Source organism: Bubalus bubalis, chromosome 2, assembly GCF_019923935.1.
Source record: "Bubalus bubalis isolate 160015118507 breed Murrah chromosome 2, NDDB_SH_1, whole genome shotgun sequence".
Classification (NCBI taxonomy): Eukaryota; Metazoa; Chordata; class Mammalia; order Artiodactyla; family Bovidae; genus Bubalus; species Bubalus bubalis.
In genome coordinates this window covers 56541576-56568062 of record NC_059158.1, presented here as the reverse complement: position 1 = coordinate 56568062, position 26487 = coordinate 56541576, and the positions used below count along the sequence as shown (strand labels likewise).

Genomic DNA, 26487 nt, shown 5'->3' with positions numbered 1-26487 from the left:
GTAATCAACTAACATCTATCGATTATCTATAGATAGTATGTGCTGTTATATTTTGGAAACATTTTTATTTCTGTCACAATCACGTTCTTTTGTGTCTCTAAGTATTAAGATTCAGGTTTAAACATTGCCTTGTAGAAAAATCTTTTTTTTTCCCTTTCTAGGACTTTGCCGTAAAATGGGCCTTCTGACTATGCTTACTGGACTATGGCTGTTTTCCTCAGTTAAGGCAGATTCAAAAGCCATTACGACCTCTCTTACAACAAAATGGTTTTCCACTCCGTTGTTATTAGAAGCCAGGTAAGAAGACATGTTTTTTCCTTTCACATGTTTAAGTGAAAATGTGGGCTCTGCCGGTGAATATTTGGGAGCTTTTAGGGAGTGGGATTCTCATTATGCATTTAGTAGGAGCCCCACTCAGCGTGCACCGTGCTGAGTGCCCCTCACAGACTCTGCTGCAGGCTAGGACTGCAGCGATGGCAGATCCTGAGGGACTTCTTCAGACAGGTATACTGAACTGGTTTAGTTATTTTGGTGTCTTCCAGGAAGAGTGTAAATATGCTAATAAGGGAAAAGAGTGTTGTACTTAAAGGAAAATTTCTGTTTATTTGAACAGGGTGCTAAGGGGTGTTTAATACAAGAAAGAGAAGAGAGCTTGTTGAGATGCAGGTGCAGGACATACCCCTCCTGAAAACTTGGAAGGAGACAGACCCCAGATAAAAGAGTGCAGAGGGGAGCTGAGAAAGTGGCTACACCTTATCTGATGTTAGCATCTCCAAAATCAGGATGCAGTTAATCAAGTTGTTATCTTACAATTAAAATTGGTAGCATCTTTCACTCAGCATTTTCTAAAACAATGATATGTCTTAAAATTGACAGTTGTCTTTGGGCAGCATTTCCTGAAACATGCTGGACTCTAGTCTCCTACCCCATCTACCTCAGTACAATCTGGGGCTTCAAGAAACTCTGCAAGACTGGTTCTTGCCTGTTTGCCTTCTGCCGCATGCAGCCATTTCTACTTCTGCTGTGTTCTGGGGTCTTGGTGCAGAAAATGAGTTTCAAAGGCCTAGGCTTTGAAGGGATTTAGAGTGTAATGAATATGCAGTAAGTCACACCAAGTTTCCCACCGTTACCTCTCAAACGAGAAGAGATTCTCTCGTCTGGGGAGTATGGAAGAAAATGAAAGTTGAAGGAAACTTGACAACCCTTCAATGAACCGCAAGAAGGAGTTAATAGACAGATTGTAGAAACCAGACGTATGTTTTTAGGGGAAAAAAGAAAACACGCGTCTCAATTTCTCAGTAAAGATTGCCCAAACTTGGGGGAAAAAAAAAAGAAAACGTCTTAAAATTGATAAAGTAAAATATAGTCAATGATTTCTTGGAAGATTTTATAAACCAAATATACTTTTTAGTAAATGGTTGTTATAGAAGTATAATCAGATACCTGTCTTTTAGTCAGTTTTTTTGTTTATAGAGGGAAGCTTATTTTTATTGTATCTCAAATAACATATAGCTAGGACCTATAGCGAATCTTTCTAAAGCATACACTTAGGTAGGTGAACGATAAACATTTAGTAATTTCAGAATTTGATAGAGCTGGAAATTTGAACTGTTCATCAGTTAACTTTGTGGTCTATCTTTGTGACCTTCAACTTAGAATTTCATCTTCTCACATCTTTCCTTAATCCCTAGAAAGATGGGAGCAAAGTATTTGTTGTGTTGATGGTGTACCTCCTAAGGAAGAGCCTCCTTTGTATTGAGGAGAGGCCGGTAGGAACATGGGACATGCAGGAGCTGGTCTTGACTTGCTGAGGAGCCTTCCAACTTTCTGCCGAACAGGCTTTCTGCCATCACTTCTCCGTACCTCCCTCTCCTCAGCAATTAAAGGGCAGCAGAAACAAACCCCAGGCCCTGACAACCCCCCTGCCCGCCCCACCAGACCCCACTGCTTATATGTCATGGTGATGTTACAATAACTAGTTAGATAAATAGGCCGAGCCCCTTGTTAGATCTTGGGTGTTTGTAGCAGTGAAGTGTGCAGGCATGTGAGGTCCGCGACTGCCTGGGCTAGGGCTCACATAACTAACTGAATGTATTTTCTTCCTTTCTGCTCATCTAATTTTGGATGATTTGCCTGTTGTCAGTCTTAAGTCATTGAGATTTACTACTACTTTACAAATAAGTTTGTGCAGCTGTCTGTAATAGATGTTTTAAGATATTCTGCTTAATGTTCATAACTGGGTTACATCCATTTCTCTCACTTACACTAACAAACTTACTGGTGTTTGTGTGTTTTCTTAGAAGAGTCTTATGGCATACACTTATGGACTTTTGAGAAAGTATGCTCAAATTGTCAGCCTTAATTGATCAATTTTTTTCAGTTCTTTGATCTCAATGAAGTGAGTATTATAAACTATTTCCTTTACCCCAGTTTACCCATAACAAACATAGCCCCTTTTCATGATATCCTGGCCATTTGCCATTTGGGTTCGCTATTTTAGTTTTCCTTTGTGGCTATTTACAGATAGTTTGCTAGGGTAATGGGATGGGTAGACAACTCAAAAACATGCAGTGCTTGTTTGAAACCACTCCATATTCACCTCAGAGCTGGCTGAGGCCACCATCCTTCCCTCCTGCATCCACAGCAGACATTGATGGTGGGTCACAGCACTTCCATGGTGGAAGGCTGAAGGGTCAGATATTTCTCCACACATCAAGGCATGCAGTTAACACAGACATTTTGCTTTCCTTGCTTCTGGCCCTTAGGGACTGAAAATATTCCCGTGTGTATTTTTAGATTGGACCTGATGCTAATGAAGGGTTTGTAGCTTCTGTTTGTCCATCAGTATTTAATTGAAGTAGAGCCCTGAATATGTTTTGAGCAGCTATAGTTACTAACAGAAACGTTGTATAAATAAAGTTCTGTTATTAAAATTGAAGCAATCATTTATTGAATGCGTAAATATTACAATGGCCTGAGAATGCAGCTTGAAAAATTTGAGTGATAGAGACTGGAATGTAAATTCCAGATTTCTCTTTTACTACCTCTATGCCCTTAAGAAAGTTAATATATTTATAAGTGGGGAGAATGTTATCTGTGCTGTGCTCTCTCTGCCCGTCGCCCAGTTGTAGCGATCGTCAGCTCCAGCCCCGTAACCGTCACTGCCACCGCGCTCCTGCCTTCTCCCACTGAAACACTGTAAAGCAAGTCTCAGACACCGTAGAATTTCATCTGTAAAACTTGATTTTTTACTCAGTGGAATAGATATCAGAAGCTAAAAAGTACTTTAGAGCAAAAAGCAAACAAATTGAAGCACACTGTAAGCAAATGGCAGCATTCCTTTTAATAGTGCCTTGTACTGTTCTTATCTTCCATGGCTTAGTTCAGTGGATCTGGTAATTAATTTTCTTAAGACTGTTTGACACTTAGACATTGTAAGACTTACTTATGCATTGGGGTGAGAAAGAATGGATGTTTATGTTTTCCTGTAATTATATGAAAAGTATATATTTATGTGCATATGGCCTTTGCAGGAGGGTCTTAGCTTAAGTGAACCCTTGTCTCAGAACTAATGAGTGTATTACTTCTCCCCCTTCTGCTCACTTATCTTGTGAATGCTGCTTTAATTCATGAATTTAGCATTTATTTACACATCGTAATCTGTCTTAATACCTGTAAGACATTAATAGACTGTAAGCTATTATAAGATGTGTGTGATGTCTGTGTCAGTTACTCGAAAGCCTAGAAAAATGCCACACTCAAGGAGGCACTAAATAATTTAATACATTATTATAATGGGTGTTTTCAGAAACCTATTTTTAGAGAAGCTGTGCATTACCAGGAAATGTTTCTTATTTTTCCCATATTTCTGTGTCTAGCTGTGGAGTAGAGTGAGAGTTGTACATCCCAGTGTTGACAAGTAATGGGAAAGTCTTCCTTTGGCTAGGTAAGCTGAGATCCAGATCTGTAGTTTGCTCTAAGACAGGGAAAGACCACCACTACGTTGGTATGGCTTGGAGGAGAAGATAACCGATTTACATGAATCATTCACTGAATACCTGCTTCTTCTTCTCGGGATTTTAAAGGCCCTGAATGAAGGGAAGTGTAGAATAGCCTTTATTTTATTTTAGGTCGGTACACTAAAGTCAAGGAAAAAATTAAGATGGCATTAAGTTCTGAGACCTGATTTTATTAAATCAGTGCTAACTTTAAAATTTGATGGCCTTTAAAGTTTGGATTTATGGATGTAGAAAGATTGCAGCATGCTGCCTTCAGTCTCCTAGAGATGTCTCTAGGATTCATGTTTTCCTCAGGAGAACCTTAGGCGAAACATATTGTTTTGTTCTTTGTAAGTCTTTCAGAAAATGAGTGAGCAGAACTAGTACTAGAATTAGAAATTCCTAATTCTGCTTCCACTACTGACGGCATTTTCACAAATGAAATTTCATAACCTTTCTTTATATTGGGACTTCCCTGTTGTTACAACATTTCTATTATTCTAGGATTCTTAAGGAATACCTATGAAGCTATTAAGTGAATAAACTATGAAGCTAATTATTAATAGCTAGTTAGTAAGATGTGCCTAAAATTAGAAAATATTTTATTGAAATATATTACATATATTCATATATAATATATATTATCAAAACCAAGCTTTGGACATTTGGAAACTTAAAGCTTATTTTTACTCTCCTTAGTAATATAACTTATATTGGAAGGTTTTTATTAAGTTGTTTTATTTCTGATATTTTCCCCTTTTCTCTCAGTGAGTTTTTAGCAGAAGACAGTCAAGAGAAATTTTGGGATTTTGTAGAAGCCAGTCAAAATATCGGATCATCAGATCATCACGGTAAAACAGAAACAGATGCTTCTTTGACTTTGGTGTCTGGGAATATATGAGAAATTTGGTCTCTTTCAGAGTATGGTGGCATGGCAATTAATGGAAAACATTTTTATCTTTAGTGAGTAGAATTGTCATGGCAGCCAGCAGAGCCAACACAAACTAGTAATTATTTTTGAAAAAGTTTACAACTTTGGCAATAAGAATTGCCTTTGATTCCCCCCGCTTTGTGTTTTGTTCTTTTGTGTTCTTTTATTGAAAGTGCTATGTGAATATTTTGCAGAAGTCAAATTCATTTAGAATCATTTAGCATCGACATAATAACCATCAGATTTGATTCACTTTCTTTTGTTATGAACTAATTACTCAACTGATCTGTTATCTGTTGAGTTTCTTCTCATTGAGTGCCATCCAAAATGTTTTCCATTACCCATGCCAGCCGCTCACAACTAGAGTGTCAGGTGTCAAATTAATGTAAACTGTATACTTGTTTAGTTTTTGATGAGCTTTCACAAACGTTTTCTAAGTCAATGTAAACCATATAGAATATGGACATTAATAGTCAAAGATGCTGATACATGAGTAGTTAAAACCTTGAATATTGCATTGACAGGGATAAGTCCTTGTTGAAGTGAAAGTGTGTAAAATTATAAATATGTGACTGCTGTTAATGTTTGAATTTATTTTTAACTTTATGATTTAAAAAATTAGAGCATATTTAAAAAGTGAAGTCTAAATCTTTTTTGCAGTTTAAATACGTAAAACTTTTGAACAAGCATCTGTAAGTTTTAGTTAAGTAATTTAGAGTCCACTAGAATTGTTCAAGTAACCAAAAAAATCATTTTAGTTTACAATTTCATAAAACAAATTTATCAAAGTGGTTTTTATAGTGAAATTTGAACTCTGACATTTAAAATGAAATTTCTTCAGTATAAATGCTAGTGTGTTTTTGGTTGAAGTTAGGAGAGTATGAATTCTTGAAAGTGACCACAAAAGTATATTAAACACTTTGTTTGAAATATTATTCATAGTCCTACTACCCAAAGATAGTCACTTTTAACACTCTGGCAACGTTCCCTTGTGGCTCAGATGATAAGGTGTCTGCCTGCAATGCGGAAGACCTAGGTTCAATCCCTGGGTTGGGAAGATCTCCTGGAGAAGGAAATGGCAATCCACTCCAGTATTCTTGCTTGGAAAATCCCATGGATGGAGGAGCCTGGTAGGCTACAGTCCGTGAGGTCGCAAAGAGTTGGACACAACTGAGCGACTTCACAAAACATTTTAAGACATTTCTTTGTGATCTCTTTTTCTACTTTGAAGGTGCTAATGTCATACAGAACCTTTTACATTTTGCTTTTTAAAATGTTAAATATTTTTATTAAATTTTTCAAAAATATATAATAGTAGTTTAAAAGTCAAAGCTTCACATACCTGAAACTATCATAATATTGTTAATCAACTATACTTCATTATAAAGTAAAATTTTAGAAGAAAAACCAAAGCTATATAAAAGGCTGTACACAGAAAAATCTTGTTCCTTCTGTTTCTCTTGGCTTTTTATAACCATTTAAAATTAATTTGTTTAGCCTTCAGTATTTTTTTCGTTCTTCTTCTTCTTTTTGTTTTTTTTTACAACTATTGAGTTGACCAAAAATTTGTTCAGGTTTTTCCATTCTATTTTACAGAAAAACCTGAATAAACTTTTTGGCCAATCCAATACATAAGTATGTATTCTTATTACTTATTCTTTCTAACAGTAAGAAAAAATAGTGTACTAAATATATTGTTTTATACCTTGTGATTTTCATTTAATATATCCTGGGGATTTTTTTATACTGCTATGTGTATTTTTCCCCCAGACAATTTGTTTCAATGCCTCTCCCCAAACCATAGTTTCATTAGCATCTTTTAATATCTTGTACTTCCTCATTACATTGCTCAGTCTTGTTGGGTTATTTGAATAGATAACATGTGCCAGGGAACACAAAGACACAACATAGTTTCTTTGTGCAGAGGCTCAAAGACTATTGCGGGGGGGTAGTTGGTGATTAAGTAAGCGAGTGAACAATATGCTAAGTGAGAGAGGTAAGCCAAGAAGAGAGGAACATGATTGACTGAGGTGTGGGAGTAGGGGCTGGGAATGCCTCCGTGGGATAGGTGCTCTCATAAACTGAGTTCTTCCTGAGGAAGAAGGTGGGAGTTAGTCATCCAGGTAAGTGGAAAATCTCAGTCCAGGGAGAGGGAATAGTGAAAAAAGGATTGAAGAGAGGAAGAGTCCAATTGCACAGTATACACTAAGTAATTCTGAGCATTTGACAACAGCTCAGGACAGTATGCTTTGCTTCCCTGGTGGCTCAGGAGGTTAAAGAGTTCTCCTGCAATGTAGTAGACCGAGTTTGATCCCTGGGTCAGAAAGATTCCCTGGAGAAGGGAATGGGTTCCCACTCCAGTATTCTTGCCTGGAGAATTCCATGGATAGCGGAACCTCAAGGACTGCAGTCCATGGGGTTGCAAAAGAGTCAGACAGGACTGAGCAACTAACACTTTCACTTTACAAGACAATCATATGCTTTTGTAACACATAGCTTTATACTTTATGAGCTACCTTATTTGGATACCTGTAGTCATATAGAACTATTTTGGTTGATATTCTTCCTGACAGGTACTGATTACTCCTATTATCATGCAATACTGAAAGCTGCATTTCAGTTTCTGTCACCACTACAGCAGAATCTGTTGAAATTTTGTCTGTCTCTTCGCTCCTACTCAGCTACAATACAAGCCTTCCAGCAGGTGAGTTCAGTGCCTCCCTGTGACAGTACCTCTTTTAGGGGTTGTATAACATGATTGGATATATTGCAGCTGTCCTGTCATTGTGTTACAGCACTGTACCTTTTCTACCTGAAATTTTCTAGGATTTATGATTTGTTTGTAAATAATGAGCAAAACCGATTCTGTTCAGTCTTCAAATAACATATAAAAAAGGTCCATCTAGTCAAGGCTATGGTTTTTCCAGTGGTCATGTATGGATGTGAGAGCTGGGCTATAAAGAAAGCTGAGCGCCGAGGAATTGATGCTTTTGAACTGTGGGGTTGAAGAAGACTCTTGAGAGTTCCTTGGACTGCAAGGAGATGCAACCAGTCCATCCTAAAGGAGATCAGTCCTGGGTGTTCATTGGAAGGACTGATGTTGAACCTGAAACTCCAATACTTTGGCCACCTAATGTAAAGAGCTGACTCATTTGAAATGACCCTGATGCTGGGAAAGATTGAAGGCCGGAGGAGAAGGGGACGACAGAGGATGAGATGGTTGGATGGCATCACCAACTCGATGGATATGAGTTTGGGTGGATTCCAAGAGTTGGTGATGGACAGGGAGGCCTGGCGTGCTGCGGTTCATGGGGTTGTAAAGAGTTGGACACGACTGAGCGACTGAACTGAACTGAACTGAACTGAATGTGCACTTATTGTCATTTAAGGAGAAAAATGCCTGTGCAAAAAACCTGAAACTACAGACTTCATTTATATAGCACAGCTGAAGAGAGAGATGCAGTTTTGCTAAACCAGTTAACCCCGAGGGTGATCACAGTCTGTAGATCACAGGAGAACAGCAGATAGGAAATGTGAAGAAATATTACAGGGCTATAGTCAGGAAAAGCTAGAATGTGAAAGACTTTATGGCAAAATGATCTGATTTTATCAACAAATACATTAAAAAGAAAAGAGGGAAGGAGGAACTTCAAGAGAAACTTAAAAATGTGTCACCTTAATGTAATGTGTGGATCTTACCGGATTTTGAGTTGAACAAACTTGTAAAAAAAAATAGAGAGCAAGAGAATCAAAGCTGTTTGTACACTGGTTGTATGTTTGATATAAAAGAAATGCTAATTTTAAAACCACTTTTTAATTCTGAAATGAAACTGGTATAGACAACAACTCACAAGAAATGTATAGTGTGATGCATTATGATGAAGGGAACACTTTTGTGATTTTCACCCAGGTCAAGAAATTGAACTTAGCTTGGCACCATGGAAGCCCTGCATGTGCTGTGTCCCCACCACAGCTGACTTTTGCCCTTCAAAAGGAGTCACTTTCTTCTTTTGGAATTATTTGCTGTTTTCTTTTTAAAAAAATCATTTCATTGCCCAAGAGTGCCTCTCCATACAATAGAGTTTAGTTTTCTCAGTTTTTTTACAAATTTATTAATTTTGGGGGGGAGTGTGTTCTCTTAATTTATAGGTTCTCCCTCCGTCCCTTTCTTTTCTGTTGAGTAACTTACACAGTTTGCCCTATACATTTTTTTTTGGCCACACCAGGTGGCTTACAGGGGATCTTTGTTCCTCAACCAGGGATTGTACCTGGGCCCTAGCAGTGAAAGTGTTGAGTCCTAACCACTGGACTCCCATGGAATTCCCAGTATATCGTTATCACTGAAGAATTTCTCTTGTAAGGCTAAGAGTGTTATTCTGTTCTTTCCCCTCCTCTCTTCTTACAGCAGCTCTGTATGGCATTTGACACTGAGACTTTCTCTGCTCAATTTCATGTGAAATTTGTTTTCTTTAACTTCCCTGGTTCCCTATCCTGTTGATTTTATGTTTTGTTAAAATATGGTGACTTTAAAAAAAAGGTAGCTTGCTTTTTGAAATTTCCTGACTCTGTTCCCTTCTTCAGGTTTTATTTGGACACTTTCTTTTATTGTCTATTTCTGTCCTACTCAGGTATTATTCTGCCCTCAACAGTTTCTCCTTTGCGTGGGGCCCTTCCCTGGAAGGGAGTCCTACCTTGTGAGTTCCACGTTCATAGAGGTCAGACTGCCATGTGCTTACCTAATATCAGGCTGAACAAAACCAGTTGGTCCATCATACTTGGCCAGTGAAAACCTGTTAGCTGTTTCAGGGTTTTCTTATTCTCAGAATCATTAGAATCTCTGCAGTTGCCCTCTGCTTCCATGACCTCTGATAACTGCAGGTCTTTTTGCATTTTATATCATGGAGATTTCCTTCCCCCTGGTTTTGCCATAGATGTGGTCCATTGGTTTCTGTTTTCAGTTTTGCTCTAATGAGGGCACTTGAGAAGACTGAAAAACTGTGCTGCCAATGGCCATCAATATGGAGCTGTATGACTTTTTTTTTAGTTGTTTATTTTAAAGCTTGAGATTTTATTTGTTTATTTATTTTTATTTTTTGGCTGTGGTGGGTCTTCCTTGATGCATGACGGCTTTCTCTAGTTGTGGCAAGCAGGGGCTGCTGTTAGCTGCAGTGCCTGGGCTTCTCACTACAGTGGCCTCTTTTGTGGAGCACGGCCTCCAGGGTGCGTGGGCTAAAGTAGTTGCAGCTCACGGGCTCTAGAGCACTGGATGAGTAGTTGTGGTGCCTGGGCTTAGTTGCTCCGTGGCATGTGGGATTGTCCTGGACCAGGGATTGAACTGGTGTCCCTTGCATTGCAAGGCAGATTCTTAACCACTGGACCACCAGAGAAACCCTATATTACTTGTTAAAAGTGATAATGGTAGTATGTTTTTAAAAGAAATCTCTGTGTTTTGGGAGTTCCTTGATGGTCTAGCTGGAGAAGGAAATGGCAACCCACTCCAATATTCTTGCCTGGAGAATTGAGGAGCCTGGTGGGCTACAGTCCATGGGGTCGCAAAGAGTTGGACACGACTGAGCGACTTCACTTCACTTCACTTCACTTGATGGTCTAGAGGTTAGGTCTTTGGGCTTTCACTGCCATGGCCCAGGTTTAATCTCTGTTAAGTGAACTGAGATTCTGCAAGCCACGTGGTGTGGCCAAAAAAACTAAATGAATAATTTTTGTGTTTTATTGAGAGATACTGAAACATGCATGAAATGTTATTTGGAGTGTATATCAAAATGATCCAATGAAGTGTGGTAGGAAAATGGAGGAAATAAGATTTGGCCATAAATGGATAATTACCGAAATACTCATCATGGGTACATGGGAGTTTATTGTACTATTCTTTCTTTTTACAAATAGAAGTTTGGAAGTTTTGTAATAACTTAAAAAAGAGACAAAGAATGTAATGAAAAGTTTTAATGTTAATTTTTCATAGCAAGCTTTCCATTTCTTCCCCTCTTTTCTTAATTATTTGTATTCCAGCCATAGAAAAGAACATTCAATATGAATATATTACATAAATGACATCAGTGCATACAGCAGTGCTTGTCATCATGTCCTTTCTTTTTCCCGTTTCTTTACACTCGTGCATCTCGGTGAGCCTCTCATTAAGGTTGCGGGTGGACTTGTGTTGTCGTGCCTGGGCGTTAGTACATTTTCCTCTGAACATACCCCATAACTCATTCAACCTTTCTTTTAAATATCTTACCGTGCTGCTTGGGTGATTTTGCCTTTCCATATATACTCCTTTTTCGGTCCTGTTGGTTTTTTAGATGCAGTGTCATTCTTCCTGTTCCAGGGAGGGGCTTTGCATTAATCTGCATGTTATACTCAAGACTGGATTGTTGCACTTTGACACCTACAGCTGACATTTGTAAGCTTAGTTTTCTGCAAGGTACATATTCTATTCCCTGGATAGCTTTTGATGTCTTCTAAGATAGATTTTTAAAGTTCTGTTTTCGAAATAATAATAACACCTACTTCATGGAGTGATACTGGGAGGAGCTAGGTGAACTGGTATAATAAGGAAAGTAGTGAAGCACAGAGCTCTTACTCCTGTCACATAATAAATGTTCAGTAGGTGTTGCCTTTGTTTTCACTGATGTCTTATTATCATTTTATTACCTATTTAGAATATTTATTTTTTCTCTTGTCTTTGGTTAGAAATTATTTTTAAAAATGTCTTGTATCTTAAATGGCAGATAGCAGCTGATGAACCGCCACCAGAAGGATGTAATTCATTTTTTTCAGTGCATGGAAAGAAGACTTGTGATTTTGATACCCTTGAGACTCTTCTACTAACAGCCTCTGAAAGGTACATCTGTGTTTATTTAAGTGTCATGCATTCATTGTGCTTTCTTCTTATTTTTCTTCTGGATTTTGTAGTTTGTAAATATAGTGGTTTAGAATATGGATTCTGGAACCAGACTGACTAGATTTAAATCCCAACTCCATCACTTAAGATAGTTTTGCCTACTTAAGCAAATTATATAACCTTTCTTTCCTCATCTTGTTTCGAAATAGAGATAATAAGAGTACTTACTGTTATTTAGTAATGACTATATCAGAGAGCTTACATAGGCTTTTTCATCAGCTTAGTAAAGAATATTCTGTGTATTTAAACCAGTACCTGGAGTAATGATATTAATGGTAATGATCTCTAAGGATAATATTACTTTCAGACAAAGGAGATTATTTAAGATAATTGCAAGCTTAATTTGAATATTAAGTTGGTAATGGCTGACTTTTTTACTTAAAGGTAGGTTTCCTGTGATGGACAAATAATAGGTCCTTCTTGCTATCTGGCTAGGGCAGTAGCCGCTCTGTATATCCTCTCATACTTTTGTAAATAGGATAATAGCGATCTCTCTCTTTGAGGTTGCTCTGTGCCAGAAGTGCCAAGGGTGTTTTAGGTGAGGAAATTCTTCTTTAGTGAAATTACCTACTCAGCACCTGTCCTGTGCCCACCAGATGATATGAGTGCTTTTCCTCAGGGTGCTAACCAGAAACGCAGTGAGCAGCATTCAGCCGTCTCAGTGGGGAGGTGTGCACTTTTGAAATTGGCTGCATGGCAAAGAGCTGTTCACTGGGGAAAACAAGTTGACTGACTTGAAAAATTCTGTGTTTCATTTGTTACAATAATGCAGACCTTTATAAAGAAAAGAGTGATAATGTTTCCTCTTCTGAGATGTGATAACTTTTTAATGGATTGACATATATCCTCTTATACTTTTTTTCTGTGGTTATACATTTATGCAGGTAGGTGGGTTTATTTTTATAAGAGGCATCTTCCACTTAGTACATGTAGGTGTACCTCCTTAAGAGGGGTTGGTCGGTCATAACATCTGTGCATTATGATCTGTTAATACCTTGATGCCATTCTTAAAGGAGTTTTCTTGAGGGGGGAAGTTTCAAAATTTATGACGAAAACCTAAATAAATGTTAGATCCAGTAATAGGATGATCATAATGGTAAAAATGATAGAGAAGGGAGATGCTGTGATTGGGCAGTTATATGCTTAAAATAATCCCTGCTGTTTTGCATTACTCACACTTAGGTTTTCAGATAAAAAGATAATTATATTCTATTTATATAGTAGAATAATTTACCAAAGTTTTAGTACTATGAGGTCTGGATAGGTATTCGTTTCCTGGCCCCCCCCCCCCCCCTTTTGTAGGAATTGATGACAATTTCTAGTCAAAGTCTACATTTTATAATTTATATAATTTACATTTGTTATTTTTAATTATGGACCAATAAGACTTATATCTGACAGTATTCTTACTAATTAAAAGCTATTTAAGATTGTGATACTCAATTTTCTATTAAGATGCTTATAATCTTTACTTAAATTATCCTTGCTGTAGCTTCATTTTGTAGTGTTTTTAATGTTTAAAAACTTTTTTAAAGTTAACAGTCTTAAGTTTTTAATATTTATTTTCAGACCAAAACCTTTATTGTTCAAAGGAGATCACAGATACCCCTCATCTAATCCTGAAAGCTCAGTGGTTATTTTCTACTCTGAGATTGGCTCTGAGGAGTTTTATAATTCCCACCGACAACTTATTTCAAAAAGCAATGCAGGCAAAATAAATTACGTATTCAGACATTATGTATCAGTAAGTATTGACTTGTTTTATAACTGTTTTAAATGTTAATTTGCCCATGAAAACCTTAGCCCTTAAGCTAATAATTTCCCCCTTTATAAAATGACTTGATTTACTTCTTTGGAAACTGTGGTACTTTCATCAAATCTGTTATTTATACTTGGCTTGCCTTACTGAAGAAATATAAACAATTATGCTTTAAAAATGACTATATAAAGGTATGCTTTAAAATTTTAAAATAAAATTATGCTTTAAAAATAGCTTCCCAGGTGGTTCAGTGGTGAAGAATCCGTTTGCCAAGCAGGAGATGCAGGTTTGATCCTTGGATCAGGAAGATCCCCTGGAGAAGGAAATGGCAACCCACTCCAGTATTCTTGCCTGGGAAATCCTATGGGCAGAGAAACCTGGTGGGCTACAGTCCATGGGGTCACAGAGAGTCCGACACGACTTGGCAATAAAACAACACCAGTAGAAGTTACGTTCTATTTCAAAATGAACCATGTAAATTATATTTAATTTCATCCAGATTTAATATGGGCATCATACCATGAAACTGATTCTTAAATTCAGTTCCTTTCTAAACCCTTTTTTTCCCTCCTTTTTGGAATTTTTCATTTGATGGAGGAGAATGTCTAAAGAGATAAAATCTAGCAGAATTGGTTTGAAATTAAGGTTTTCAAACTTTCTGTAGCTTTTAGCATTTAAAATATTTATATGTAAAGATCGTTAGCCTTTAAAGTCTCTTTGTCATATTGAGCTTAGTAAATACTGTTAAGTCCATGTGGAATAAAAATTTTAAAGGAAAACTTATATGAGCAGAAGCGGATTTGTCAGTATCCAGTTTTTGACCCTGTCCCACTATGCTCTATTGCTGGTATTAAAAGGCCATCCTCATTCAGGATGATGGTAAGCCTGTGACATTTGGTCAGCCCAAACCCTACCTGAAGACATTTAAATTCAGTAAAAAAAATGTACACACACAAACACACACATTTACACACATGGTCTCAACAAAGCACTTCAAGGTTTGAAACCTTACCAGTTTTCAACCCTGTGTAGGTCCACAGCTTCTTTGTTATTTTCTCCATTTCTTCGTATGGTTTGGTGACCGTTACGCTTTCCACTATGCCTTCATCCACTTTTGTTTCTCCCTTGGAATTTCGGTTCTCACACTTGTGGCAGGATCCACAGTCTAAGGATTCCCATAGAAGTTCAAGCGTATCATGAGTGCCTAATCCTAGGTGATGACTGCATGACATTAATGTGGTTGCACTCTGTATGCCATGGTGCGTTAAGAGCTGGGTGGTCATGATGGCGTGGGAGCTCGGTGGTGATGGAATGCTTGCTCTGTCTGCAGAACCCCAGGAAGGAGCCTGTTTACCTCTCTGGCTATGGTGTGGAGTTGGCCATTAAGAGCACCGAGTACAAGGCCAAGGATGATACTCAGGTGAAAGGTGAATTTGTAAATTAAGACCAACGCGTTTTCTTTAGATACGACAAGTTAAAGGGGAATTTTTTTCTTTAATGGAATTTAGAAAGATGGTAACAATAACCCTGTGTACGAGACAGCAAAAGAGACAGTGATGTATAGAACAGTCTTATGGACTCTGTGGGAGAGGGAGAGGGTGGGAAGATTTGGGAGAATGGCATTGAAACATGTAAATATCATGTATGAAATGAGTTGCCAGTCCAGGTTCGATGCACGATACTGGATGCTTGGGGCTGGTGCACTGGGACAACCCAGAGGGATGGAATGGGGAGGGAGGAGGGAGGAGGGTTCAGGATGGGGAACACATGTATACCTGTGGCGGATTCATTTTGATATTTGGCAAATCTAATACAGTTATGTAAAGTTTAAAAATAAAATAAAATTAAAAAAAAAAAAAAAAAAAAAAAAAAAAAAAGAAAAAGAATAGATTTAGGAGAATGATGAAGCTGTGTTTAAATCTTGGTTCTGTTATATTCGAGTTGGGTGACAAATTCTGTAGGTCCTAATTTTTTACTCTGTAGAACGTGGTTAATGATATATGCCTTTTTAAGTATTTGTAAGGAGAAAATAAGATGTATAGGTAAAAAAATTTTACAAAGTTTTTGATAAAATAAAGTTCAGTAAGTAGTAGCTACTGTTATTGATAATAAGTAGCTCACAAATAGTAATTAACTTGTGATCCAATATGAAATCTTAAACTATTATGTAATTAACAAACAGTTTAATTTTTTGTTGTTGTTGTCATTTTCTGACTTGGAACAGTTTATTATGGATACTTCTTGTTGTAATATGCTAGGGTTTTGAATTTCAGCAAGGTTTATGTGTACTCTTTTTATGTCTTTTGCTTTATTTTAAAGGTAAAAATGATTGATTTTGGGACATGGAAGGTAGCCTAGTACTTCATCATTTTGTTCTCAATAATTATATCTAGGATTAAGTTGCCTAGTTACAAATTCCTCAGAATTTTGATATTGAAATACCTGTTATTCTTAATTTTGAAGTATTTAAATGTAAAAATTTTCAAAGTTCAAGGAAAAATACATTCTTACTTTATCCAGGAACACAGGATATATCAAAAACACATTTATAAATGCTATTTTAGTTTCAGGTATTTTAAAATGTTTTCTTATATTTTTCAAATTTTATGAAGTTAATATTTTTATATTCTGAATGATTAGACATGTAATTGCTGTGCTTTTGTAGGAACTGAAGTTAACACCACAGTGATTGGTGAAAGTGATCCTATTGATGAAGTTCAAGGGTTTCTCTTTGGAAAGTTAAGGTATATATATTCTTTTAACTCTTTAGGCTTCTTAGCATTGTAAGTATCATCTTTCTCATTACTATATCTCCTGTTTCTCAAGAGTACTTTACATATGTAATCTGATATGAGAAGATGACCATTTAGTTTCTAGTATGTTTATGATTTTTAGTAATTCTGAAGCACATTATTCTTACATGATACTATGACTGCCTCCTTATGGCTTAAGTTGATTTCCCTTTTTGGACCTTGTAGTTGACAGTATTAAAGTTACATTCCACTTTTTGATTCACATAGTAGGAGAAATCTAATAATTTTATGTAATCTTTTCCTGAGAAAATCAAGTGTATTTTAACTTAAAGAGGTTATAGCTATTTTTTTTTTTTGCTTGTTTTTTGTCTCTTTTAAAAAAATTATTGAAGTATAGTTGATTTACAATGTTGTGTTTATAGCTATTTACTTATGCTCAGCATAGCTTGAAAAATTGCAAAAGAGTTATAATAGGTATGGAAGATTTTATAGGTTCAGTTGAAATACATTTTATTGCAATTTGCTTTATATGAAAGAAGATAGAAAATGGCTTTTTGAAGAAGATTTCATTAACTGTTTTACAAAAGCATCTTAGAATTTTTACCTGAAAAATCTTCTTAGCTCTTATTTTAAATGTTGCAGCTATTTCTGATATGACTTCTCATTGTTCTGAGCCCTGAATTCTGCTCAGGGCTCAGGGAAATCTTAATTAGGACATCTGTGGTGTGCTTTTTAAAAAAATAGAAATAGTATATGTAGGTGTAGTTTCATACACTTTAGCTTTAACATTTGGTTGAGTAAAATGATGTAACTAAAGTTTAGCAGAGATGATTTCGTGTTGAGTGACTGCACACACTGAGTTCATCTTGTGCGTATGTACATTTCTTTGTGTTGAACGCCAATTATGGCCTCATTAGTATGCAGTCAGGTTCCATTTTTATTGCATCCAGATTTCCATAATTCCTTTTCATATTCACGTTTTATGTTTGTTTTTTGGGTAGCATTATGATTTCATGTATTTACAGCACAGTATTGTGTAGAATATTGAAGACATTTTCCTTTATGGACATTCAGAATAGTTATTTAGCTGTTTAAAGTAATTGACCCATTTTAAGACACTTTTATCATGAAGAAAGGTTTGTAATAACTCAAATGTATTGGTTGGATGGTGAGTGATCTGGGTAAATGTTTTACTTTTGGCATGTTGTATTTAAGAAATTTTGAGTTATAATATTTAAAAACAATTAGTCTATTCCATCTGTGTTTCTGATCTAAATGATGTATGTCTGACTCTGAAAATTTGTTTTACTAACTTTAAATAGAATGCACTATATTTTGAGATAAACTAGGCAAAATCCAATTATTTTGGAAATCTTGAATTATATTCACGTGAGTAAAGGATTTATGGGCAGGTATTGAAAGAAATTCATTTTGGGACCAGCAGCAAGGTATTTCCAGTTTTATTTTGAGAAATTAAAAAGTTTCAGGAAAGGAGAATAATATACCCACACACTCACCACTCAAAATTGATTGTTGCTGTCATACTTGCTTTTCTGTATGAAAAAACTGTGAATTGAGTTTTTTTCCCTTCAACATAATGCTTTCTTTTCCTTAAAGAAAGAAAAGAAGAAACAAGTTGAGTAAAACACAGTGAATAGAGTTGAGGTCCTCTCTCTTCCATACTCTCAGTCCCACTCCTCTCCATCCCCTTAGAGACAGAAGCACTCTTGTAGTGATGCATTTTTAAAATCTGTGTTAGTTTTTAAATGAACTTATTGATTTTTTTTTAAGAAAAGTAGTTATACTTTAACATTTTTCCTATATTGTAGGATTTTTTCTATTACGTAGAGGGAAAAGTTGTGAAGATAAATTTGAGGTCAACTTCTAAATGCTTTGGGAAAGAAAAGACACATGAAAGGAATTGATTTTGTGTTTCTTTCAGAGACCTGCACCCTGACCTGAAGGGACAGTTGAAAGAACTCAGAAAGCATCTGGTTGAGAGCACCAATGAAATGGCACCTTTAAAAGTCTGGCAGTTGCAAGGTAATGAAAATGTAGAAGAATCGTTCTAAATTTTACGGTGTTAAAAAAGTTAGAATTTGTATTTGTTCGTATTTATTCACAGATTTTAAGGGTCCTGTGATTTATTATGATTTATCAGAAATGGAAGGAAGTCCTTTTGTAGACAGATAACACTTAGCAGAATAATATATATTTATGGAAGAATACCAGATTTTTCTCTCTTTGCCCAGATGTGTTAGTTTGTAAAACTAGAAACAAGCTTGTCAGAATCTTTGTGTTTCTATATGTACACATTTATGAAACAGTTGGATGCTAAAGGCATCTCAGTATGGCAGGATGTGCTCTTCTGGTCCAAAGAACTATATGTCAAAGTTTTTTTCCCAAGATAATTTACTAAAATCTTTTGCTATACTTTGTGATATGTTGTAAATTCAGAAGAAGGAAAAGGATTTGGGTTGGGTTAATCCTGTGCTAAATGTGTTGGCACGTACCCTAGTGTTTATGCAGGCAGATTGAGGAACGGCTGCAGTAAACACTCTAGGGGCCTGTGAATTGAGTAAAACCTGGACACGCTCTGAAATGGTGGCATTCTAAGGCATTCTTAATTACCAAGAAAATAATGGGAAATAAATGTTTTTTCCTATTTCTCATTGTGTTAGATTAATACACTTCAACTTCTGTTTGACGTTGTTGCAGATCTAAGTTTTCAGACTGCTGCACGGATCTTGGCTGCACCTGTTGAGTTAGCTCTCGTGATTATGAAGGATCTCAGTCAAAACTTTCCCACCAAAGCCAGGTAACACAGAGTAATAGAGTTTTGAGACAGTCTTCTTTTTACCATATGTCTAATTATGTCCATGCTTACGCCATGTTGAAGCCACTAAATTATGAAAATGCCTAGAAAATTAAAGTTCTGTTGCTACCAGTGCTGTACTACTTTCAGGAAGGCACCCTGCATTATGTGGTTGAAGAGAGTAACTGCAAATAATCACGTTCCTCAGCAACAAAACAGAAATAACAGTACCTGCCTTTCAGGATTAGATGAGTTAACAAAATTTAACGAATGCAGACATTACTAATCTAGGGTCTGGTGTGGACTCTAGTGCTTTTCTTCTAAACAATTTCATATATATCGTCTTAATCAGCCTTAATGAAGAAAATGAATTACAGAGGCTGACTTGTTCATAGTGACTGATTAAGGTTTTGAATGCAGCTTTTCTGCATTGCTTTCAGTTGTATAAAGGTCTTCTACTTCTCATAAATACGAGGCAAACTTGTTTTAAAAGCCACATTTTCTGAAACTTAAATGATTGTCAGTCCTTTACTTGAGTAATTGAATGAAGTGTTTTAACTGAGATGCTTTTGTAAATAAATTTGTTTACTTGGTTGGTCTTGGAAAACACTTAGACAGGACGTAAAAATCATGTAGTACATCCTTATCTAGTCATGTGTGCTGTTGGTATGTGCGTGCGAAGTTGCTTCAGTTGTGTCTGATTCTTTGTGACCTTGTGGACTGTAGCCCACCAGGCTTCTCTGTCCATGGGGATTCTCCAGGCAAGAATACTGGAGTGGGTTGCCATGCCCTCCTCCAAGGGATCGAACCTGATCTCTTATGTATCCTGTATTAGGAGGTGGGTTCTTTACTACTAGCGGCACCTGGGAAGCCCTGTTGAAGACATACATATGCTTAAAAAGGTTGAGGAGTCTGTAGCCTTAACTTATTTAACATTATCCTTTTATTCTGAGCTGTAGAGATGATGTATAGGAATAGAGTTGCATATATTTAACTAAGTTCCTGGAAATAACTGCACTTCCATTAAAATCAGCTATTACTAATTACTTTTCCTTGGTTTTATATCTTATGATAATGAACAAATATACACGTCTGAGAGGAGAAATTTATTTTATCAGTTGTAAAGGTTTAGAGTTTTTTCCATTTAGTTTTTTTTGTAATTTATTGAACAGTGTGTTGTTTCATATAGGGAAATTGAAGTCATGTATATCAAATACTAGACCAATCACTGATAATGTTTTTCTTTCCTTAGAGCAATAACAAAAACAGCTGTGAGTTCAGAACTTAGAGCTGAAGTGGAAGAGAATCAAAAGGTACTAACCAATGGAAAATAGTAGACTTTCTATTTTGTATTATATCTTTAAAGATGCACAAATGTGAGTTAAATCAGTGACGTTTAATGGTTTTACTCTTCTTTTATTAAAGATGATGGTATTTTGATTCATTTCTAGAATCTTTTTTATACTTTCCGTTTTTAATCCCAGTTAAATATGAATATAACTCAAAGCATCAAATAATATTATCAGTTTCTTTAGAAAAATAACATCCTCCCTAACATGTCCCACTCCTTGTGTATCCCTCCTTCCCAGAAGCATCTGCTTCAAATCCTGATTTCTTTTGATATTTATCTCTAGATTCTAGCAATCTTAAATTGGTACTTTCTCGTTTTCCAGTCTCATGTATTGGCTTCTGTTACAATGGTGAGGTTTACCTTTCTTTCACTGCGCTCCCTCTCCTCCCACTGCCTACCAATACTTCATATTGGCGCTGTCCCCATCTCTCTACTGTCCCTTTAGTTTTGTCACGATTATATCAGTTTTGATCTGTGTCACTGTGGACTGGTTGTTCTTTGTGTCTAGTGTTGTGCTGTGCTTAGTCACTCAGTAATGCTCAACTCTTTGCGACCCCATTGATTGTAGCCCACCAGGCTCCTCTCTCCATGGGGATTCTTCAAGCAAGAATACTGGAGTGGGTTGCCATGCTCTCCTCTCTTTATGTGTAGTACATATCAATTATCCTGGGACCTTCCTTTAACCCCTTTTGTTGGATCTCCTATCTCTTGGATATCTATCCATGTCTTCTTTGATTTTGGTTTACTCCCTTATTTTGGTGCAGCAAATCATTCTTCATGAGAAGGGTTGTGTGTGAGGTAAATTCTAAGAAATCAGTTTTCCATTTTTTTTTTTTGACCATGCTGTGTTGCATGGATCTCAGTACCCTGACAAAGGATCGAACCCGCACCTCCTGCAATGAAAGGGCAGAGTCTTAACCACTGGACCGTCAGGGAAGTCCCTTCTGTTTCTATCAGTAGCTTGGCTGGGTATAGAATTCTAGGTTGGAAATTATTTAGAAGTTTGAAGGCACTGCTCTTTGGAATTTTGGTTTCCATTATGGCTTTTGAGAAGTCTGAAGCCTTCATATGCTGTTGTGTTTGTTTTTTTTTTAAATCATAGGATCTTTTCTTTGACCCTAGTAATCTGAAATTTCACAGTGATAATGCCAAGAAGGGCAATGCCAAAGAATGTTTAAACTACCGTAAAACTGTACTCATTTCACATTCTAGCAAGGTTATGATCAAAATCCTTCAAGCTAGGCTTCAGCAGTACATGAATTGATAACTTTCAGATGTACATGCTGGGTTTAGAAAAGGCAGAGGAACAAGAGATCAATTTGCTAACATTGTTTAATCATGGAGAAAGCAGGGGAATTCCAGAAAAACATCTGCTTCATTGGCTGCATTAAAGCCTTTGACTGTGTAGGTCACAAAAAAACTGTGCAAAATGCTTAGAGGAGAATACTAGGTCACCTGACCTGTCTCCTGAGAAACCTGTATGCAGGTCAAGAAGCAACAGAACCAGATGTGCAACAACTGACTGGTTCAGAATTGGGAAAGGAGTACATATTGTCACCCGGTTTATTTAAGTTGTATGCAGAGTACATCACGGGAAATACTGGGCTGGATGAATCCCAAGCTGGGAGTTAAGATTTCTGGGAGAAATATCAACGTCCTTAGATAGGCAGATGGTACCAGTCTGATGGAAGAAAGTGAAGAGAAACTAAAGAGCTGCATGCAAAGGGTGAAAGAGGAGAGGGAAAAAGCTGGCTTGAAACTCAACGTTCAAAAATCTAAGGTCATGGCATCAAGTCCCATTACTTCATGGCAAATAGAAGGGGGAAAACTGGAACAGTGACAGATTTTATTTTCCTGGACTCCAAAGTCACTGTGGATGGTGATTGCAGGCATGAAATTAAAAGATGCTTATTCCTTGGAAGGAAAGCTATAACAAACATAGACAGCATAATCAAAAGCAGAGACATGACTTTGCCAACAAGGGTCCGTATAGTCAAAGCTATGGTTTTTCCAGTAGTCGTGTACAGATGTGAGAGTTGGACCATAAAGAAGGCTGAGTGCTGAAGAATTGATGCTTTGGAACTGTGGTGCTGGAGAAGCCTCTTGAGAGTCCCTTGGACAGAAAGGAGATCAAACCAGTCCATCCTAAAGGAAATTAACCTTGAATATTCTTTGGAAGGACTGATGGTAAAGTTGAAGCTCCAGTACTTTGGCCCCCTAATGTGAAGGACATTGGAAAAGACCCTGATGCTGGGAAAGATTGAAGGCAAAGGGAGAAGAGGGTGGCAGAGGATAAGATGGTTAGATGATACCACTGACTCAGTGAACATTATTCTGAGCAAACTCTGTGAAATAGTAGAGGATGGAGGAGCCTAATGTGCTGCAGTCCATGGAGGTGCAAAGAGTCGGACACGAATTAGCAACTGCATTACAACAACAATGCCTTTTAAAAAAGTCTTTGTACTTTTTAGTGGTTGGTGGACCCTTTAAATCTGGAAAATCATTTCCTTTAGTTTTGGGAAATTTTCTGGACTTACTTCTTTGCATTTGTTCTTTTTGGTTTCTCTTTTCTGTTTCTCTAGAACTCCTGTTTACTCTTAAGATGTTATACCTTCTTGACTTGTTTGACCTAATTAAAAATCTTTTATTTCTTGTTTTCTAGTTCTTTTGTCTTTTATTTTTAAACTTTCTGGGATGGATTTTCAGACCATTTGTTGAGATTATTTTCTTTAGTTGACAAATTTTTAATTTACAAGGGTTATTGGATTCTTCTTTTTATGGTGTTACTTTTCTGAAGATATCAGTGGTTCATGTGTGTGTTTTCTTCTCTTTTCATAGTCTGTTTCCTTTTAAGTTGCCTTTCTTTTTGTCTTGGCCTCTTGTCTTAAATGTTGGTGGCTTTCCTGAGATACCTGGTGATCTCTCACTAACTGCTTGTATTGGAGAGCAAGGCAATAAAAAACCGATTGAAAGCCCTAAGAATGCAGCTCTGTGACTGTAGGCTAAGCTGATATGGCCATTTCTTAGGGCACTCCCGTGACAGATCTTTAAACTTTTCGTCTTAAGCTGGGTAGTCTCCAGAAAAGGATCTTCTCATCTTCTGCCTGGCAGGGTTGTTGAAGCCCAGAAGAGCAGAGCATTTGATAGCTTCCACTCGGTCACCTGTTTTCAGCATAGGATCCCCACCCTCAGTTGTGTTTCATTTCTCATAGATCCCAGTCAGTCCTTTCCACAGTCACAGGGTGCTGTGTTCACAGCCTTGGAGTGAGCAGATGTGGAGTTTTCCTTTCCCATGTAAAAATTTCTGATTCTCATTGATGCAGTTTTTTATTATCTACCCTTCTCTTGCTTATCATTTATCTTCTGAGGGCAAAGAAGCAAAAGCTGTGGCTTCTGCGTTGTTTTATGTTTTTCCCACACAGTGCTAGATCTTAGAGTTCATTTCTCTTGGTCCACTGACTGCGGGGTCATGAAGGGAGCTCAGTGGTCCCTGCTGCTCACTCCCAGCCCTGGGAGAGCTTAGGGATCCAAGTTCTGTCCCAAGCATCTGATTTGTTTCTTTCCTTCTCTATTGTGTGGTGTCGAATATATGATTAACAGTGCCGGTTTCCTTTGAGAGAAAGAATTGAATGGAAAAGATAGAAGTCAATAGAAGCTATGATATGGCATCAAAGCAGTGTTTCCAGTGGGTTAGGCAGTTCTGAAGGCTGCAGGGGCTGTGCGGTCGTGTGTGTTCCACCCTGACTGTGAGCATCAGTTGGAGGGCCCCCTAAAGGCCAGGCCTTAGAGAGCATGGGTGCATATAGGTGCCTTCCTTAGCTCAGCGACTCAGTTTATTAGTATGCCTTAGTTTGGAGGTTTAAGGGAGGTTTAGGGTTTTGAAACCCTTTTGAATCAGATCCCTGGACTTCATCCAGAAGGCCAGCTGTTAGTGACTGCTGGCTCAACCTTGACTAGCATCACAGACAGGCAAGGGTATCAGAAAAGTAAATCTCAGCACTTGGGGCTTATTGAATACCCTCCCTACCCCAACATTGTAGGAAACACTGTAATGATCATTGTCAATATTTGTACATAAAGCCAGAAACATGGAAATTTTTGTTAAACATTCTCTTCCTACTCCTTAATCAATTTTTCATATTTCAGTATTTCAAGGGAACTTTAGGGTTACAGCCTGGAGATTCAGCACTATTCATCAATGGACTTCATATTGATTTAGAGACACAAGATATATTCAGGTATGGATAAATATTTTTCACTCTGATAAGTTTTCATAGTGTGTGGCTCCTTGTGATATGTCCAGACTGTTGTTCCTCCTTGATGTGACATGCTGCAAAACCTGATGACTCATCAGCCCAGTGAGTGCATTTAGGTAGTCCATATTCTGGCTGGGATGGGCAGAATGATACTTGGCCATTTTTTATCATAATGTACATCTGATACCTTGGACATTTAAGGTCCAAGTGTCTATTATTTGAATAGCTATCTTTTTGTTAAAATGTGGTTTAGGATTAAATTTCTCTAAATTGTCCCCATGAATTTTGGGGTGGGTGGGTGTGGAAGACAAGTGGAATTCTGATTTTATCTTTGAAATTAAAAGTGACATAGTTGACACTAAGGCTTTATAATAGTGAAAACAAAAGCTATGGTTGGTTAATGTTTCAGAAGAAGCAGCTTCCACAGTAAGATACTCTTCACAATAATTTAATTAAGCTTTTATGTCCACATACTGCTTTCAGACCTAGTAAAAAATTGGTAAAGAACACATTAAAAACTGCCCTCGTTTTTATTTCATATTAAAAAAACCTTTAATTTTCCATACTATTACAAACTGTGTACTAGCTTTTTGTAAACACTTTTCAATAATGCAGAGATAAAGGAACTAAACAGTGAAGTCTTAATTGTGTTTCATCTTATTTAATCTTCCTTACCCTGCAAACCTTTTAAGTTGGGTGTGAATTCCTCCAGACCTTTTTCTATGATCATATGTGTGTGGGCCTTTTGGGAATCGATACTGATATTGAAACACATTATTTACTGTATTTTTTGGTGTTACTAAATTATTTTCAGATAGTTATAGATTCATGTGCAATTATAAGAAATATCACAGGGAGATTACTTTAGTGTTTTTAAAAACATACAGTGTAAAATCCAGATTTAGGATTATTTCATCCTCAAATTGTGTGTGTGTGTAGTTAATCTCTATACAATGTATACATTGGTAAGTATAAATAAATATCAACCAAGAAGCAAGTCTTACCCACTCTGTTCTGCATATTTGGACAAAATGAACCAAGGGAAGAACCTCCTCTTTTGATTTCTCAACTACTGTGAAGGGGCATTGAGTTTGAACTGATGAATTTTTTCATGGTGAGAAATTTTTCTTAGGGTCCTTTTTCCTAAATACTGTTTTTTTCCCCCAGTCTGTTTGATATATTGAGGAATGAAGCTCGGGTGATGGAGGGTCTACATAGACTGGGAATAGAAGGCCTTTCTCTGCATAATGTCTTGAAACTGAATATACAGCCCTCTGAGGCCGACTATGGTGTGGACATCAGGAGCCCTGCTATTTCGGTAGGTATTCCGTGAGTGTCCAGGGGGTGATCTGGCCAATTATTTTATTATGGATTTCGCATTTGTCTTCTATGAAAGATAAGTTATTCCTGTCATCTCTTTATTGGCATCAAAGATTTGCAACAACTGCTTATATGGCATATGTGTGTATAATAAAGTAGGCTCTTAAATGCTCCAGAAAGTTGAGTCATTTGGTTTAATGTGGTTAAGACAGTGATTTTTCGAATTTTATATCTCCTTAGGAATCAGCTGAGCACCTCTTGGGAAAGTGTTTAGTTTTTTTAGTTGCATGCTAGTCTTGTGTGATTTTGTTTAAAAATATTATTTTAGCTACCAAGCCTCTTTAAGAAAAGACTTTGATATTTTATACTGAATGACTTATATAGA

General features: G+C 37.0%; 1 protein-coding gene across 2 annotated transcripts in view; it reads left to right on the top strand.

Annotated features, from left to right (window-relative positions):
* The window catches only part of UGGT1 (UDP-glucose glycoprotein glucosyltransferase 1), a 111469-nt gene that overhangs the window by 4703 nt on the left and 80279 nt on the right, over nucleotides 1-26487 (top strand). For both annotated transcript variants that reach the window (XM_006061567.3, XM_006061566.3), the window contains exons 2-13: nucleotides 162-297; nucleotides 4767-4849; nucleotides 7503-7633; nucleotides 11676-11788; nucleotides 13418-13592; nucleotides 14938-15034; nucleotides 16273-16351; nucleotides 18303-18403; nucleotides 19079-19178; nucleotides 20428-20488; nucleotides 24673-24764; nucleotides 25950-26100. In XM_006061567.3, coding sequence (XP_006061629.3) covers nucleotides 162-297; nucleotides 4767-4849; nucleotides 7503-7633; nucleotides 11676-11788; nucleotides 13418-13592; nucleotides 14938-15034; nucleotides 16273-16351; nucleotides 18303-18403; nucleotides 19079-19178; nucleotides 20428-20488; nucleotides 24673-24764; nucleotides 25950-26100 — 1319 coding nt within the window. The remainder of the gene's footprint in view (nucleotides 1-161; nucleotides 298-4766; nucleotides 4850-7502; nucleotides 7634-11675; nucleotides 11789-13417; nucleotides 13593-14937; nucleotides 15035-16272; nucleotides 16352-18302; nucleotides 18404-19078; nucleotides 19179-20427; nucleotides 20489-24672; nucleotides 24765-25949; nucleotides 26101-26487) is intronic.